General features: G+C 46.2%; 1 protein-coding gene across 1 annotated transcript in view; it reads right to left on the bottom strand.

The window, feature by feature from the left end:
* Positions 1-16,364, bottom strand: part of LOC149333525 (glucose dehydrogenase [FAD, quinone]-like) — a 28,714-nt gene that overhangs the window by 5,049 nt on the left and 7,301 nt on the right. Inside the window, exons 2-10 of the mRNA XM_089556073.1 lie at positions 14,977-15,179; positions 13,194-13,383; positions 12,053-12,184; positions 11,687-11,814; positions 11,370-11,537; positions 11,102-11,246; positions 7,816-7,973; positions 4,170-4,347; positions 2,753-2,969 (exon numbers count right to left, since the gene is read on the bottom strand). Of these exons, the coding sequence (XP_089412199.1) occupies positions 2,753-2,969; positions 4,170-4,347; positions 7,816-7,973; positions 11,102-11,246; positions 11,370-11,537; positions 11,687-11,814; positions 12,053-12,184; positions 13,194-13,383; positions 14,977-15,179 (1,519 nt within the window). The remainder of the gene's footprint in view (positions 1-2,752; positions 2,970-4,169; positions 4,348-7,815; positions 7,974-11,101; positions 11,247-11,369; positions 11,538-11,686; positions 11,815-12,052; positions 12,185-13,193; positions 13,384-14,976; positions 15,180-16,364) is intronic.

The raw sequence follows: 16,364 nt of genomic DNA, 5'->3' as shown, positions 1-16,364 counted from the left end.
ATTAATCTGCTGGCATCCGGGCTTTCAACAAGAAGCGCCTTTAATTTATTCTCACGCAATCGGTAAGCATTGAGTGAAATGTAATAAAATAGAAAACCGCCGTGTAGCCGATACCAAACCAAGGTAAGATTAACTTGGCTGAAACATTTTTCGATAACGAGAAAAAAAAAATCAGTTAGTGAAATAGAAACTGCAAGACTTCCAAAATAAAAGCCTCGTTACCATTATCACACGGCAGTTGGCGAACGAAAGCGCAGCCTAATACATGCATAAGCAACCGCGGAGAATGAAGCTCCAGACAGTCAATGGGCTGAGATCTAGAGTTGTCTTCTCTGTCTGTCGCAAAAGTCAGTTGGTCGTGACACGTGCTGAGAAATGCCCGTACATGTTCGTTTTTTTTTTTTTTTTTTGTAGCAGAAACAATTCGTGAGTGCAGTAGCCTTCAACCACTTCCTTTCAATCATGCTGCCACGACTGAGGGGTTTGAAGGAAAACACGTGTTTTTTTTTTCTCGCGCACAATTGTGTACAATGCTTCGGACGTCCCGAAGCGCGTGCATCGTGTCGTCCTGCAACAGCCGCAACATCGATGCATTTTAACAATAAATAAGAAGGGAATAAGAGAAGTTCCAAGCGGTCTTTTGTTGAGAAACGATTCCCGATCCGTTGTCAGAAAATCCCAATTCAAACGGAGACTATGAATGAGAGCAGAAGTGGGTTATGCATGTATTTATATATACGAGTAGGAACCCTCTCTTTTAATCTCTACTTTTTTTAGTCTTAAAAGTTGCGCAAAATAACTCGGTGTGGTCTGTTGAGGCGCACTGTACTCTAAGATGGACATAATCTCCGTGGCAGAGAGCAGTTAAAATGCGACAAAAAACTAATATTAGCCGTCGCCATTTAGAGCGCTTGCTCTAAAGGCGAAGGTGCCCAACCTATGCGCAGCAGTCGTGGCTGTGAAAGTCATACACCCGCTCATACGCCGGACGGGACGCAGATAGGTGGTGCGAGAAGGGACAGCACGGAGGCCGCGCCGCCAAAGAAGGCGGTGACTCGCGCCCACCGAGGAGCAGCGAGTCAGTGACTCAAGGCCAGTGGCTACAGGGGTCGCTCCGCTACACAGAAGGCAGGCGGCGAACGGGGAGCGCTGTTCCGAAACCGATCCTGGAATTGCTGTGTGCAGTCGTGGCTCTCACCTGTCGCATGGAGTAGTCAACGCCGCGCAGGAGCTCGCGCGAAGCACACGGTGCATAAATAAGAAAATCATCATTCTTAAAAAAAAAAAAAACGAGAAGCCAGCTTATCATTACCATCGTCACTGTCATGAATATGTAATCGCAATTTTTTTTTATCTTCTGCTTTCAGGGCACAACATTATATTGCTGAACTGTAGGCCATCCGCATCGAAGGCTGCCTGGTTTCGCAAATGTTCAAATCGAAATCTTCCTTCGAGGTACTGAAGGTGGAATTTCCCGCAAATAGAGGCCGATACCTGAAACAAACGCGCGATGTGCTGGAAAACAACAGACGACGAACGGACGCCACGCAGGGAGGAACACACAGACACTAGGCTGATGCGCACCGGAAGACCACCTCACGCCGGGTTTGGGAAAGCAGAAAGCGTTTTGCAGGTGTCTAGCTTCTATCCCCCTCCCTCTTGACCAACGTCAAGAGAGATTCCGGCGGGTCGCCCTCGCAACGCTGCAATGTGGTTCTGCGTTTTATAGCTCTCCTGTGGCGTAAGATTCGACTAAACTCCTTCCGGCGCGCACTGAACGTCTGGTTCGGGAATCGGCTCAATTTGGCTCAATATTCCAAGCTATCATGTTGACTTGTAAATTTTAAAAGCTGGGTTTGCTTGCTATATTCATAGTCTTTGATACAGCAACATAACTTTGATCCCAGAGTTCAAAAGTTAAAAAAAAATTAATAGTACGTCACTGCGCATCTTTTAGCTGCATTATATCATGAAAATAATGGTTGCGTTTTAGTACAATACCTCTGCAGAGACCTCAACGACATATGTTTAACTGCTTTTGAATAGAATCTGCGCATATTAAAAAAGAACACCATACAGGAGACGCCTTACAGCAAATCTAGCAGGTAATATTTACAAATATAAACCTAGAGGTAACAACACTGTGTTTTGGACGAAATCCAAGTGACGCTGCAATCATAAAGCAGGGGAATCGAGATAACCAGTAAGTTCCTTGGCTATATTTTAATAGCAAGCCCTTTAACTATAAATGTTAGGTACCTAGTAAGAATGAGACGTTCTCGTTCCCAAGTGACCGTTACTAGTGTTCGTACAACGATTTCGGACCCTCCCACCACGATGAACAAGACCGCGCAGCCGTCAAGCACAAGCAGCCATGCTAATAATCGGCCTTCTCTTGGTGGTGTACTTGTGTCGTGTACTCCTCCACTGCAAATAGTCTAGAGCAGCGAGAACCTGTGCAGGTTGGAGAGAGGAAGTCGCCGGCCGTTTTGAGATGAGCACAACAAAACTAATGTTCCCCTACTCATTTGGATGACAACCCTCCTTGAGCACACATATAGCATGCACATCAGCGGCGCGAAGGAGCGTCGGATTGAGATCTTCAGCCGACGCCAAGCTCTTTACTCTTCTACCTGTATTTCTGCGGTGTTTCGAACAAAACGATGTCCCAGAGAAGCAAACATGCAACGGTTTGTGCGCTTGAGAAAACAGCCTGTTAATGAGTTCATGGGAGCCATTCTTTGAAACTCACCGTAGCCTGTGGTCCACAACTGCCATGGCTCCTGAGCCCATCGGGTTGGTGCAACACTGGTGCCACCCAGTGTGTGACATGTGTCTAGCCACGCACTTCAGGTACCTCCTGCCCCACATGGGGTGATGTTTGCAGGACGGAAACGGGATGTCCCACAGCTTGGTCCCCAGCTTCGCAAAGGCCCTGGTCTTCAGGATGCGGATGCACTGCTCCATCGCTGAGAGGAATGGTCTTTGCGTTTGCAAGCGGGCCTAATGAAATCTTGCGGACGTGCCGCTGCTTGATTCTAGTATAGAGTGATTAGGTCATTTTCCCTTAATCGTTATATTATTATTCCCTGGGGTTTTTTTGTCTACTCTTGATGAGCATTTTTGCATATCAGTACACCAATTTGGCACCGTTAATCATTGACCCATTAATGGACCTGGAAATATCCTCCAAAGGAATTCATTTTTTAGCACAACTTCACTCTTTTAAAATTTGTATATCTCTCAATCCTGCGTTCCTCAAAACTTCCGTTATGGTTAGTTTGTAGGCATTGATTAAAACCAAGGTTATCACCAAGAAAACAACGATACAAAATAAAAGCAGTAGGCGACGAAACACAGTCACTCTTTTTATTGCTTTCTTTTACTTATAATACTCCCCAACGCAAAGTGTACTGGAACTATTTTTACTGCGTTTGAATACAATTTTGCCTTGCCTTGTCCGAAGGTCTTGCAAAAGATCTTGCGAAGGTCTTGTAAAAGATCGCAGTATCAATAAATAAATAAAAAAAATCTTTTTTTCCTGTCTACGTCACTAGAACTCCAGAAAATATTGCCGAAATAACATCAGTGCCTAACAGGATTTCGAACCTGCTCCACTTGGGTGCACAATCGAAATCGTGCGTGACGCTTTTAAAACCTCGGCTACCGCATCAACGCTTCTCTACTTGATACTATGCTAGGGGGAATACATACTTCAAAAACTGAGTTGTATACGATAACCATACGTAAGCGGTGACTCAATGGCAGAAAAGCTGAACACATCAACTAGAAATTAACCTAAGACACAGAACGGAAAAAGACCCTGTATAAACATAAAAAAAAAGAAGTTCTCGATGAGCAATCTGCGCATGCGCAGTAGGCCCCGAAGGCCAGGTGCGGACGCAAAACTGCCACTGCAGAGGTGCAGCTGGTTCCTGCATATGCTGGTCAGGGTAGCGGAACGCGCGGCGTGCTACGCTAAAGCTCTCTATTATAATTAACCTAACTAATTGTTTCCGGCATATTCCTCATCAGCTTTAATACGTTGCAGAATGGTATGACACATCCATAAAGGACGAAACCTTCCTTTGCTCAACCGGCCAGTGACACCTGAATTGTAGTGAAATTCCAAATCACATACTGATATCTTTAGGCTGAGAGACCCTTACCATCAGCGGCTACTTCGATGTCTTCGGGGTGCGAGTAGTACTGCGGATCCAAGATCGGAGGATCTCGGTGGTCCCTGCTGCGCAATTTGATGAAGCCACGGCTTTTGAGGCGATTCAGGAGAGGTGCCAATTGGAAAGCGTGCACGCCGCGCTTGGGCTTGTAGTATGCGTCATATATCTGTAAAAACATGAATCAGGATATGCGTATTATTTTAAAGGGAAGCATCATTTCTGTACGAACAATGATCCCTCTCCCGCCAACACTGCTGCCTGCCTAAAGTGGTTCCAATCATTGGACACTTTGCCGCGCATGACGCGAATAACGTGTTCTATAATAAGTCGAATATTTGTACAGCCACGCCTGTTAGTACCTCGTTTTTAGAGATGGCGTCATCGGCAGCGTCATTTGCAGAAAGAATGAGAGAGAGAGAGAAGAGCGAGAAGAAGGAAGGTGCGCCGACGGTTAAAGCAGAAAGCGTCGAGCGTTGAAACGAGCGTGATGTGGCGAGAAGAGCCAGCAGCTGTGATGTGGCGCTGAGAGTAACATTAGAGCTTCTCTACGTCCCACCGTGAGACAAATCGAAGTGATCGAGTTGGTCTCCAGCTGACTGCACTGTGTAAGGACGCAACGCGCTGGAAATGAAGTAAACTGCTTGAATAATAAAAGCCTTCGTGACGGTTCTGCGGAAGCCAAGGTGATAACGGATCCTGTAGGTATTGAACCTTCTCGACATGGATGACATAGCAAAAGCAAGCGGTGAGCCCGCAAAGACCTAGTATCGCTTGGAGCGGAACACGAGACGGAAAGACGCAGACGCGAAAACCCTACAAAACGTGCCGAGGAAAGCGTGGTGAAACGTGGTAAGCCAGAGGACCCTGCAGAGCGTGCCGCCGAGATGGAGACGAGGTGAGTGGCATTTCAGCGACCACAAAGTTATCGTCGTCACAATAAAGCAGTTTCCAGCCATATCACACATCTTCTGTGGCTCCACAATCCGCGTGTACATACATCTCACTGCTACCGGTGATATGCGCGTTACGGGTGGTAACAGACTGTTACCCACACCTCGCGCACTTTTACGTGGGAAGCTCCCAGACACCCTTAGAGCGTGTGGGGGTAGCGGTCTCGGACTCGAAGGAGATGCCTTCGGCTCGGTGTGGCAAGCTCAGCGGAGACCAGCAACCAAGTGACAAGAGGTTTTTGGTCCTTTGGCGCCCAGCTTTCGCCGGTCGCAAGCTAGAGAATGGGTCGCAGCCAAAGGTTCACAAACAAAACAAAGTTTATACAGCAAAGAGGCGATACAGAGGATATCACAATCACTAGTACAAACACATACAAAGTGATTAACAAAACAATGCAACGCGTGCAAAGTTAAACTCGAGAGAGAATGCAATACAAAGGCAATACACCTAAAGTGCACTAACACACGAGAGAGATAAACAAACAAAACACAGTTTGTTCACCGGGCACTGCGGCAGTCCGACGACCAGAGTTCCACGACGATGCCGTCCCGCAGACTGGCGAACGTTACCTCGTTGGTCCGATGCTGGCCGAGTGGTGTTTTCCCAGGAGTCGAACGGGCGCGCTTCGATGAAGCTTAAACGGCGGTCCGGATTGACTTGACAGCGGTCAACGTCCTTCTTTTATAGGCTCGCTCTCACGTCTGTTTGTTCTACGCGCCAAAGTAGGCGCGCACATACACGCAGCATCGGCAGTGCTGTCTCCCTCCGTTCTTCTCCCCGGCCGCGCGTCCCCATTGGTCAGAGTCGGCAGACGTTTCGCGAAGGTTCGGGCTAGTTCTGGCGTGGCGCCGCCGCCGACGGGCGAGGGGGACGTATCTTAGCGCACGCAAGGCTTCCTCCTTTTCCTCCCGTCAGCGGTAGAAGCGACTCGGATGTTCCAGAGAAATCTTCGGCATGGATGACTCATTCCCTCGGCGCACGCCGCGTCGGTGGTGGAGGGGAGAGAGAGCCACGCGCTCAGCGGGGGTTTTCCTTCTCCCCCGCTCGGCTCGCTCCGGCGAGACGCCGTGCGCGCGGCGGTGTTTTTCTTTGTTTGTTTAAAAAATGCGCCGAATTTCGTGACACTGCCCCTTCCTTTAAGAATATTGTGTAACAATATTCACAAATCACCAAATTCGCGCGCACATGCATGCGCTCACAAAGTCAATGGCCAATGCCAAAGAACGCACATCAATAGCTTGATGTTTTCACATACATAACATAGTGCAATAGACAGGTTGCACTTCAAAACACGCCGTAGTTTGGCGGTACAATTCGCGCGCACATGCGTGCGCTCACAAATTCAATGTCGAAGGCCAAAATACATACATCAATACAATGATGTTTCCACATACAAAACTCAATGCAATGTTCACAATGCACATACAAACACACCGCGATTGGGCAGTACATCAACACAACATTGCAAACAGGAGGCACACAAGTATGAGGCATACTTTCGCTTATACTTCCAAGTTTGGCCTACCCAGCGGGCTCGGAGAATTACTGCTTGCTTCAAGCTTGCAGTCGCGCTTTTAATTCCCTTTCGGAAGCGGCTGCGGCTTTTCTTCGTGTCGTGGGTTCGACTCTTCTTCCGCCTCATTCTGAAGCTTCTCTTCCGAACGCTGTTTTGGCCCAGCTTCTTATTCGTAATGCTCTCTGTGCATCGGTTCATGCTTCGAACCCTCCCTCTTTTCCTGTGGTTAGCGCGTCCGTTGCGAACAAATTTAACGCCAGTTCGCTCATGACGGCTCCAGTTCTTGTGTTCTCCTTCTCAGCGCGCACTTTTCTGTTTGCGTTTGCGCCTCCGGACTGAGTCTTTGCTGAACGCTGGGCTCGTTCGTCTCAGCTTCTTTCTCACTTTGCTGCGATGTTCGTGTAGCTCGCTTGCATTCGACGCGGCTGTCTTCAGCTTGGTTCTGTTCCTTCCCGTTTTCTTCCTGAATTTTCTCCAGGGCTTCTGCTTTTCGGCTTCACCTGCTTTGGTGGTGTCCGACTCATTTCTCTTTCTTTTTACTTCCTTCCGAACTCTTCTTTGGGCTGAGCCCGGTTCACTGACGATTGCGTCATCCGAGTTGTTCTCTCGTGATGAAGCCACTGTTTCAGTCGTTTTTTCTTCTTCACTGACTGAACTTTGTCTTGGGTCCAATGTTTTCTTCTTTTTCTTCTTTCTGACTCTTGCTCGAGCGCAGTGCTCGGAGCACGGCTCAGGAGTCATTGGAAAATCATTCTTCTCGCTTTTCAATTCTGCTTTCTGTGATTCTTTCCTGAGCTCGTCAGTTTCAATGCAGCAGTCCCGCATTCCTTGTACTGCACATTCTCCTTCTTCCGAGGCAAATGTTTCCTCGCCTTCGTCACAGGCACCAGTTTCCTCGCCTTCCTCATCGGGAAAGCCCTCCTCGCTGCTCGAGGGTTCACTCGCAACGGCTTCCGGGTCTTCACTGGGCGCTTTTGATCACAGAGAAAAGGGCGCCGGTTGTGCTTATGCAAATGCATGGCACTTCTATTTATTTTATAGCTTCGGACGATACGCCGCACTACTGTTTTCTCTGCGTGCATTTAGTAAAAGACTTCACATCGTTACACTTTTTCGTACCGGCTAGAGATGACGTCAGTACTAGAGAATAAGAAGAGGAGCACTCACGTCTTGGCGTACGCCCACGTCTGTTATGAATCGCTCCGATTCAGGGTTTCCTGCCGACACAGTGTTAATGGCGATCTCCACGTCCGGGTATTCACGAGGCGCGAACGAAGTGTTGACGAAGGCCAGGGCCTCCAGGGCGGCTGGAAGCGACAGTGGACCTGCACACGTGCAAGCAGAGTGACATGTTCATTGCGACATTCCAATGTAAGTACATTAGACGCCAAACGCACATTGTCTGGAAAATCAGGAGTATTTTTTATATGTGTGAAGAAAGTGCAAGGCACACAAATGAATTCAGATCCAACCGTCCTGTCCAGCGGTATAGAAATATTCAGGCCGCAAAAGGAAGTCATCCCTACTCTGTTAGCCGTAAACGAAGGAAACCCAAATTTGATAAAGAAAACCTAAGGCGTACTATCATATGCGCTGCAAAACAAAATTATTGCCTGACATTATCTGACAGTCCACTTTAGCACCTTGCTACGTCATGAACCATTTCAGACAGGTGACGGAACCCGAGAAGAAACTGAGATCGCCTGACATCATCGTGCGCACACAGGCGCGTTGGAGGTGCGACAGACTGATGAGGCTATTTACAATATGATGATGGTAACTGCTGACGGTCCAAACAAAATGAGACTCTTTTGGACTGTTAGAAGGATTTGTTCCGTTAGTTGAAACATACTTTTGAAAAGAACTCTGGCACGAACAGAAACTAAGTAAATACAAATTATGCACGAAAAGCACCGTCCTGGCTTTAGACCTGTGTCCTCTGCACCCAGCAGGTCTTGTTTTGAGTGCCAAAATTTCATTTCTAAGCTCCAGAAAAATCCCATCTATTTATGTAGAGACCAAGGTTAGGTAATAACCATAGTGCTTAATTATACAAAAGACGAATAGGCACAGTTACAGTCTCTTGCATCGGGATGGTGTTTTTTTTAGAAAGAAGTACTGGGGAAAGCAATATGACAGATAGTGATAAACTAGCGATACAAAAAAGATTTTATAGTTATCTGAGATATCTCGAGGACAAAGTTTCAACCAAATTGGTTTTCCATGGTTTTAACACCTCATCTTGTTCAGGTTTCTTGCTTCGGTCTCCAAATGTAGGCCTATTTTGTTTTAGTTTTTTATAGGGTGCCTCCGGCAGTGACCTTCTGGTGCTGTATGCTCCGCCGTTCAGTATTTACTGCACTCATGGAATTACCACAGCCACTTGCTTATGCCTCCTGTTCTAGTCATAGACTGTATGGCTGACACGCAACTAAAAATAAGCAGAAGATTGATTAGTAGTCTATGTGGAGAAAGTTTACACTGGCGTGGGCTTTTTTTTGCAAGTGACATAGATATCCCAGGCTTACTTTTGCCTCCAGTGCGAATAAAGGAAGATGACGGACGTAGCAACACTGCACCAGTTTTCCATAGATTCTCCCGATGGCTGTCCACCCGGATTATTACATTACAAATGGTGCCTACTCGAAAGCGCTGCATCCTATGTCCATGTCCCTTGGGGATGCGGCCCACCCTAGCTCTCAAAAACATTGGTATACTTTATAGACTAGCACATGTAATCCTTCTTTGGCTTAAGAAGCAAATATACAATGCCCTTGTCGATTCTAAACTTGGCGATGGCATTTCGATATGGGGAACTACTAATAAAACTCATTAGAGTAGATTATTTATACTACAAAGAGGGTTCTTCGCATGCTGTATAACTACCACGGCCCATTTGCAGTTCTGAGAACTTATCCACTCTTTCGAGAGTATGCTATGCTTCGTGAAGATCAAATTTATCTCAGGAAAGTACTTCAATTCATGCATGAGATAAAGTGCATGCCAGATTCCAACAATCTCACGGCGTACAGATAATGTTTCAGATAGAATATAACACACACTCCTAAGCTACGAACCAACTATGGGAAACAAACTTTTATGTATCAGTCTATTGAAATAACAAAGAAAATAGGACATCTGGTAAATTTAAACTGCGCGCAACATACGTTTAAAAAGGATGTGAGAGAACTGCTGTTAAACGAAGACCTATACTACAATCACTGAATCACTTCTTTTGCTTGTCTTTTTTTCCTTTTGACTTGTGCGAGTGGTGTCTTACCACATATGTTTATTTATCAATTTGTGCTCTGTGCATTGTGATTTATTAAGCTTGAGCATAAGATCTTTTTATGTGCTTTGCAGGTATTATACGGTTCATAATATGTGTATTATTTTGCTGTTTTCATGTGATACGCTCTATGGTGTCATACGTCCTGCATGGATGCGTAATACTTTTCTGATTTCTTTTCAAACGTTCTATACGTATGTGTTTCAATTTTGTTGTGTTTCTCTGTTGCAATTCTGACATTGTAGCTCTGTGCCATAAAACTAGGCTATTCTAGTAAGGAGGCCTATGTGGTGTTTGCATATGTGTCACAGTTTGAGTTCACAGTTTGTCACATATTTTCTGTGTATTTGCTGTGTATTGTCACCTGCGTATTCTCGATGCGTCTTTTTTTATTCATCATCTACATAACACATGGCCGACGGACCACTGTTGTCGGACTGTAAACAGGGGGGCTGGGTTCTTTGTGAGGCCACAGACAGCCTTAGCCTCAGCCTCCCATCGAAAACCGGGAACGCAAATAAACTTGAAATCGAAATAACTCGACTGGCGGTAGGTCAGCACAGAAAGAAAAACAGCGTCTTTCGAATGCTGTAGTACACTCGAAAAAGGCTTGCCCTTAAGCTGAAACGTCGTGAATGAAATCCTGTTATGTTTTTCAATTTCTGGTGACTTTATCTGATATATATATATATATATATATATATATATATATATATCAAAGTATACGCTTCGTTTGAAAACGATCGGTCTTCCGATCGAAACGTCGAGTCAAATATGTTTCCTTTAACAAAGCGTATACTTCGCTATAAAGCAGTCAAGCACTTCATGTTCTCGCAACCTATATATATATATATATATATATATATATATATATATATATATATATATATATATATATATATATATATATTGGCGATTGCTCCCAGCACCCATTTTTTTCCTTCTGTTCTATATTTATTTTTAATCGACCATTAGCAACACCAATCTATCCTGTACTATAATGCGGCGTTTATTAAGCTAAAAAACCTGAGATATTACGGAAAACGCAACTTATGTTCTCAGTTTTTGAGCGCGCGTTCTTCAATCCTTTAAGGCGCTTTTTAGAAACTGTGTATATTGCGAATTTGAGTAGAGCATGCATTCCACTGCGTCCAGTGGCAGTACCTGTTCTCGTGCGGGCGTACTCCTTGACCCCAGCTATCTTCTGAGGCTTCAGGTCCGCGTCTTCCTCGATGGTCGCAGCCATTCCACCCATGAACATGTGGTCCTGAAGATTCTCTCCCACAGGAAGGTCTGCAACGACCGGGATCTGCGTGCCAAGTCGGGGCATTGAAGAGCTCGCACTTCGGGCAGATCGGGATCTCTAAACAACACGTGCAGAGAGTGCAGCAAAGTTGTTTTGCGGAAGGCCTTCAAGAGTGTTGTCGCTTACTCCTAGCCTCCTGAGGTCTTCTTGTGGCCCAACTCCCGAGAGTAGAAGAAGCTGCGTTGACCCAATGGTTCCTCCGGACAGTATGACCTCCCGTCTTGCTCGAACGGTCTTAACCTTACCGCGCTTCAGAAACCTCACTCCAACAGCTCTCTTCTTTTCAAACAGAACCTGAAAGGCAAGCAAAGGCGCCGTTGTGCACGCAGTGATGATGCCACCAAACCAAAGAGCACACATTGCACAAAAATAATGAACTTGTTGCTGCCACTGCTTGGCACATTAGAGGCAAAAATTTTTTTTTTTTTTGTTATTTGTTTCACCTGAATAGCGTGACTTTTGAGCGTGATGTGCAGGTTCTTCTTGCGCTGCTTGTACACTGGCTGGAGGAAGCTCTTGGCGGCACTGAAGCGCCGGCCTTTGAAAATTGTGGCCTGCGTTGGCGAAAAACCTGTAACGTGCGAATCGTGAGAGCAGTTCTGACCACGAAGGAGCGAATTTATGAATCTTCTTGTTTTCTTCTCTTGGCTACGATATGCTTCGGGAAGGTTGCCGGAACGGAAAGGCCGTTCGTGGAGAAGGCAGTCTGATACAGAGTATAGGCTCACAATGAAGATGCCGCGCCTAAGCTTTCAAACCTATCATTCCAGTTCACGGTGCATCCAAATATTGGCTGTCACTGTACGCACCTGTCTGCTCCGGGCCATTGTAGTCGACAGTCTTGAAGCCTAGCTCTGTTCCCGCTTTCAAGAAAGCGGGCAGGAGAGGTGTATGCGTCACCGAGAATGTTACCGGAACTTTGCCGCTCCGTCCACGGTATCCTGGAATGAGAAGCAGTCTGCTGGTATTCACTTAGATTCAACGTAGCCCTTTGCAACACTAAGAAAAACGGAACGAAATTCCTTTCATTTTCATTATATGCTTTTTTAGGCCACACCAAGTATCGCCCCCAAGGCAAAACAAGAAGAGCCGATGGATGCTGGGCGCAACAATAGTTGTGAATTTCGGCAAAGAGGAGGGAAAGCCCGGACACAAAATGCAGATAGCAGCTTTTGGTTCTTAAAAGAGACAGCAGCGCTTTGGGTTCTGCAAGGATAGAAAGGGCAACAGTCATCACAAGAGGCATACTCAATGTATACAAACTTTCTTATGTAACTGTAAAACCCATAAACGTGGCAGTAGAAAACCCAACGCTATAAATATAATAGCACTTTATCGCATTCGTTTATCTGTAGGTAAAAAAAAATTCAGAGCACACTCAAGCTCCGTCTGAAGGGTGTGATGCGATACCGTAAATGGCCCCGTTGAGTGGCCTGGGGTTCTCTTTGCATATCACTTCACTGCGAAGGGCACTATTCCTTATTTTATAGTTTATTATTTAGTTTGCACAAAGCCGGCCCTTAACCACATGGAAGAAACGTTTCTCATTAGTCGAGGAGTAGCGCGCCCGGCTCACGAACCAAGGAGCAGCAGTTCAAGTTCAGCCTCGACCATGTTTCTTTTCAGCTCACTTGCTTGGCCTTCTTCAAAGGCACTACTTAATGGCTGTGGAACGACGTCAGGAGCCTGCTTAGACGTACCTATTCATAGCATATCATTTTCCCTTTACCGCCGAGTAAACGTCCCGCACTTCTGGAGTCGTAAGGTGCCCGAAAGGAAAGGAAACATGACCCCAGAAAGAGTGACTGAAGGCCAAACAGAAAGACTTTCAATTAGAATTTGCAATTTTGGATGAGGCAGGGGTAGTTCAGTGGGAGAAGAGATTCACCGTATGCAACAAGTCTGCAAAGCAAGATGCTTGAGCACTTTGGAAACAAAGGCTCCACTCACTGCTGTCCGTGTTGGGGCCCATGTAGCGCTCGTACTTCTTGAAGTAAGGAAGCACACTCTGATAAGACCAGTTGAAGGCGCCGTGCTTGCGTTCCCAGAGGTCAAAATCCCGTCTGTTTCCTCGTACGTGGATTTGGAAATTGATGACGCTTGAACCTCCCAGTACCTTGCCGCGAGCCCAGTTGCACCGCTGCAAGTAATAAGAATCAACTACATTTCAGCACGCATTCAGTTAGCTTTCAATGATGGCCTGTTTGATACTGTTTGAATTTATTGATATGGCCTTAAAATATTACTCAGGTTATCATTCATGACTTAGCAGCTCACTCGAATTGCTGACCGCGTTGCTAGCGACGACCATGACGTTTATGTTGCTAGCAAGACAGGCACAATCTGTCGACAAGCCACTCTTCGCTCCGCGATCAGGGACAACGAGAAACCCCATCTGTGTTTCGAACTACGCCAGATACCAAAGTTACTTCTCTTCTTCTATGAAGAAAAGCTTCTCCGGATCGGCCAGTGAAATTCGACATTAGAGTGCAGTTACAGCTGCCCGTTGTTGCCAGGAGACTGGCAGGTTTTCTTTCCTCGTAAATTTCCTGCGGCCATTTACAACACTATTTCTCTCTCGACTGGCAGCGAAACAGCACAGGCACCGTCCGTTACCAAAGACAGAGTTTTGAAAGCAGTACACTGTTCGTCAAATGAACGAGAGATGACGTAGATGGAGCACCCTGAGAATGCGTATAATATACGAATTCACAAATTTTCGAATTGCGAGCACTCTAGCTATGGGGAATCCCACGTAACATGCCCTCGTATGGCTGCTGTAATTCTGCCGCCTAAGGGCTAGTGAAAACAAATGATGGCGCATAGCGGGAGATATTAGAAGTGCAGAGTAATACAGCAAAGTTTTGACTTGAATTATATCGGGCTGCGCTTTTTCAAGTAACATACGGTAATCCGCGGGGCGGTCCCCTACAAGTGAGAGCGCTAAAGAAATGCCACCAGATAAATACGAAATCAGGATGTGGCTGGCGCGGTCGTTCCTAGACAGCGCCTGAAATATCTAAGGTCAGCCACATGCGCCCTGCGCTTGGGAACCCTGATATAGCAATGCCGAGAGCCTTTCAAATAGAGAAAGCATGCACAACATTACGATTATTGCTTTTAGCATAGCATCAGTTGAGGAAGTGCATTAAGCAATTATTTTACAGATAAAATGAATTGGCAACGTAGAAGAAAAAGCGACCAGCGATGGAAGCCGCACCCACGACCTGCACATCTACTGTCTCTTCTCTGGTTTGAGTATATCTAATTAGCTCCTGCCTATTTATCTAACAGCATCTATCCTAATTTCCAGCACGATGAAAATTCCTTCAGGAGAAGGAAACGCTGCGCAGAAAAACGAATAGGAGCGTCCGCGAGAAACGATACGCAAAGCACAAATCTGGATCGACAGCTGTCTAACTCCCATGGAGAGTCACTGAAAACATTTCTAAGTGCTACAGTACCCGTGTGCGCCCATTCGGTTCCTTCATAGCCAGCGGTGAAGCTTCCTAAAAGGTATTCTTACTATCCTCATCAGTGGTGCATGACCCTCTTCAACAGTAATTCCAGAACTGGTGGAATGCCGTCCATCCATCGACTGGTACCTCTACGAAAGTGCTAAAGTGCAAAGGGCCATTTCTAGCGTCCTTCTCACGGAGTCATTTTTAGGAATGCGCGTAGTTCTTGGGTCGAGTGCATAGTCCACAGAAGTAGGGTGCCTCCGTGCACTCACATTGTCGTTCATGCCAAGGCAGGCATGCTTCTGCGGCTCGGTGCGGTAGTCCCAGTCCAGTGGCCCGTGAAAGTGCAGCATGGAGAACAGAGGGATGTCCGTGTACGCATTCTCCACGCCGCCGGCTTCGATCAGGAGGACAGTGTGCCAGGGGTACTCGGAGAGCCGACTGGCAAGCACGCACCCGGCAGACCCACCGCCGACTGGATGCGAGAGAGAAGGGAATGTTTCCTTACTTCTCAGGCATTCGCCGTTCAAATAAGTGACAACGATTGCCGCAGGCATTCCAGCCTCCGCCACCGTTTATGCTCCCGCTCCTGCTGCCAGTACCACATAGATTGAAAGGCCAAACATGGCACATTTTCTAGGCCCGGTTATCTTCATCTAAAGCACCAGTAGTTCCTGGTACATCATCATTTTCCAAAAAGAAATTGCGAAAAATTTCACTTAAAAAGACGAATAATGCGCAAAAATCGACCTAACTAAAACCTTAAATAGTGCCTTTGTCTATGTAACCTTACAGGCAGATCATCCGCGGCGGTTTTGTTGCAAGATCATATATGTAGAAAGTAATTTCCCAGATGCGCTAGGAAAGGCAAGCAACCGCACGTAAAGTAGAAAAAAAAACTTTTTTCTCTTGTTCAGGTAAATTTGCTAGCAAACAAATGTGTCAAAAACTTTTCACTTTCTCGCCCTTTCAGTTATTTAGGGCATTCACTATACCTCAGGTATTCCACAGGTAAATTGCAACAAAACCGCGCGGCGTCACCCTGCGGTTTTGTTGCAAGTTGAGATGTGTACAAAGTAATTTCCCTAGAAGCGCTACAAGTGTTAAGCTACCAAGCGTAAAGTCCGAATAAATTGACTTATTTCCCCTTCAGCTAAATTTGCTAGTAAATTTTACTGGGTTTGGCAAAAACTTTTCATTTTGTCGTCTTTTCAACCATTTTCGACATCCACGATATCTCACATATATCACATATATATACTGCGCTTTTGTGATAAAAACAGCTGCAAGAGAACAGCTCGTGTTCTCTGGTCACCGCCCCCGTCTTCGGCGCAGGTTTTAGTCTTGCTATGGTGATTCATCTGGCCGAACACAGCGCCGTGGATGTAGAGGGCGCTACACATTGGCGATTTTCACGAAATCGACGCCACTGTGCGGCGGCGCCCCGAACTAGTTCAAGAAGGATCGGCGCGTGGGGAACCCCGTCGCTACCTCCGTTGCGATTGCTTCGCCAGTACATTCTGACATTGTTGTCAGAGTTTTCTTGCCAAAATATATCTTGCGAGCGCTGTTTTATTCATGGTTTCAAACTAATGAGGTAAAAGAGCTACTAACTGCCGAATTCAGAAACGCTCCTCGACTCGAAACTCCGCTCCAAATG

Source organism: Amblyomma mixtum, chromosome 8 (assembly GCF_055824585.1).
Source record: "Amblyomma mixtum isolate Tamu chromosome 8, ASM5582458v1, whole genome shotgun sequence".
Taxonomy (NCBI): Eukaryota; Metazoa; Arthropoda; class Arachnida; order Ixodida; family Ixodidae; genus Amblyomma; species Amblyomma mixtum.
This window is presented reverse-complemented; position numbering and strand designations above follow the sequence as displayed.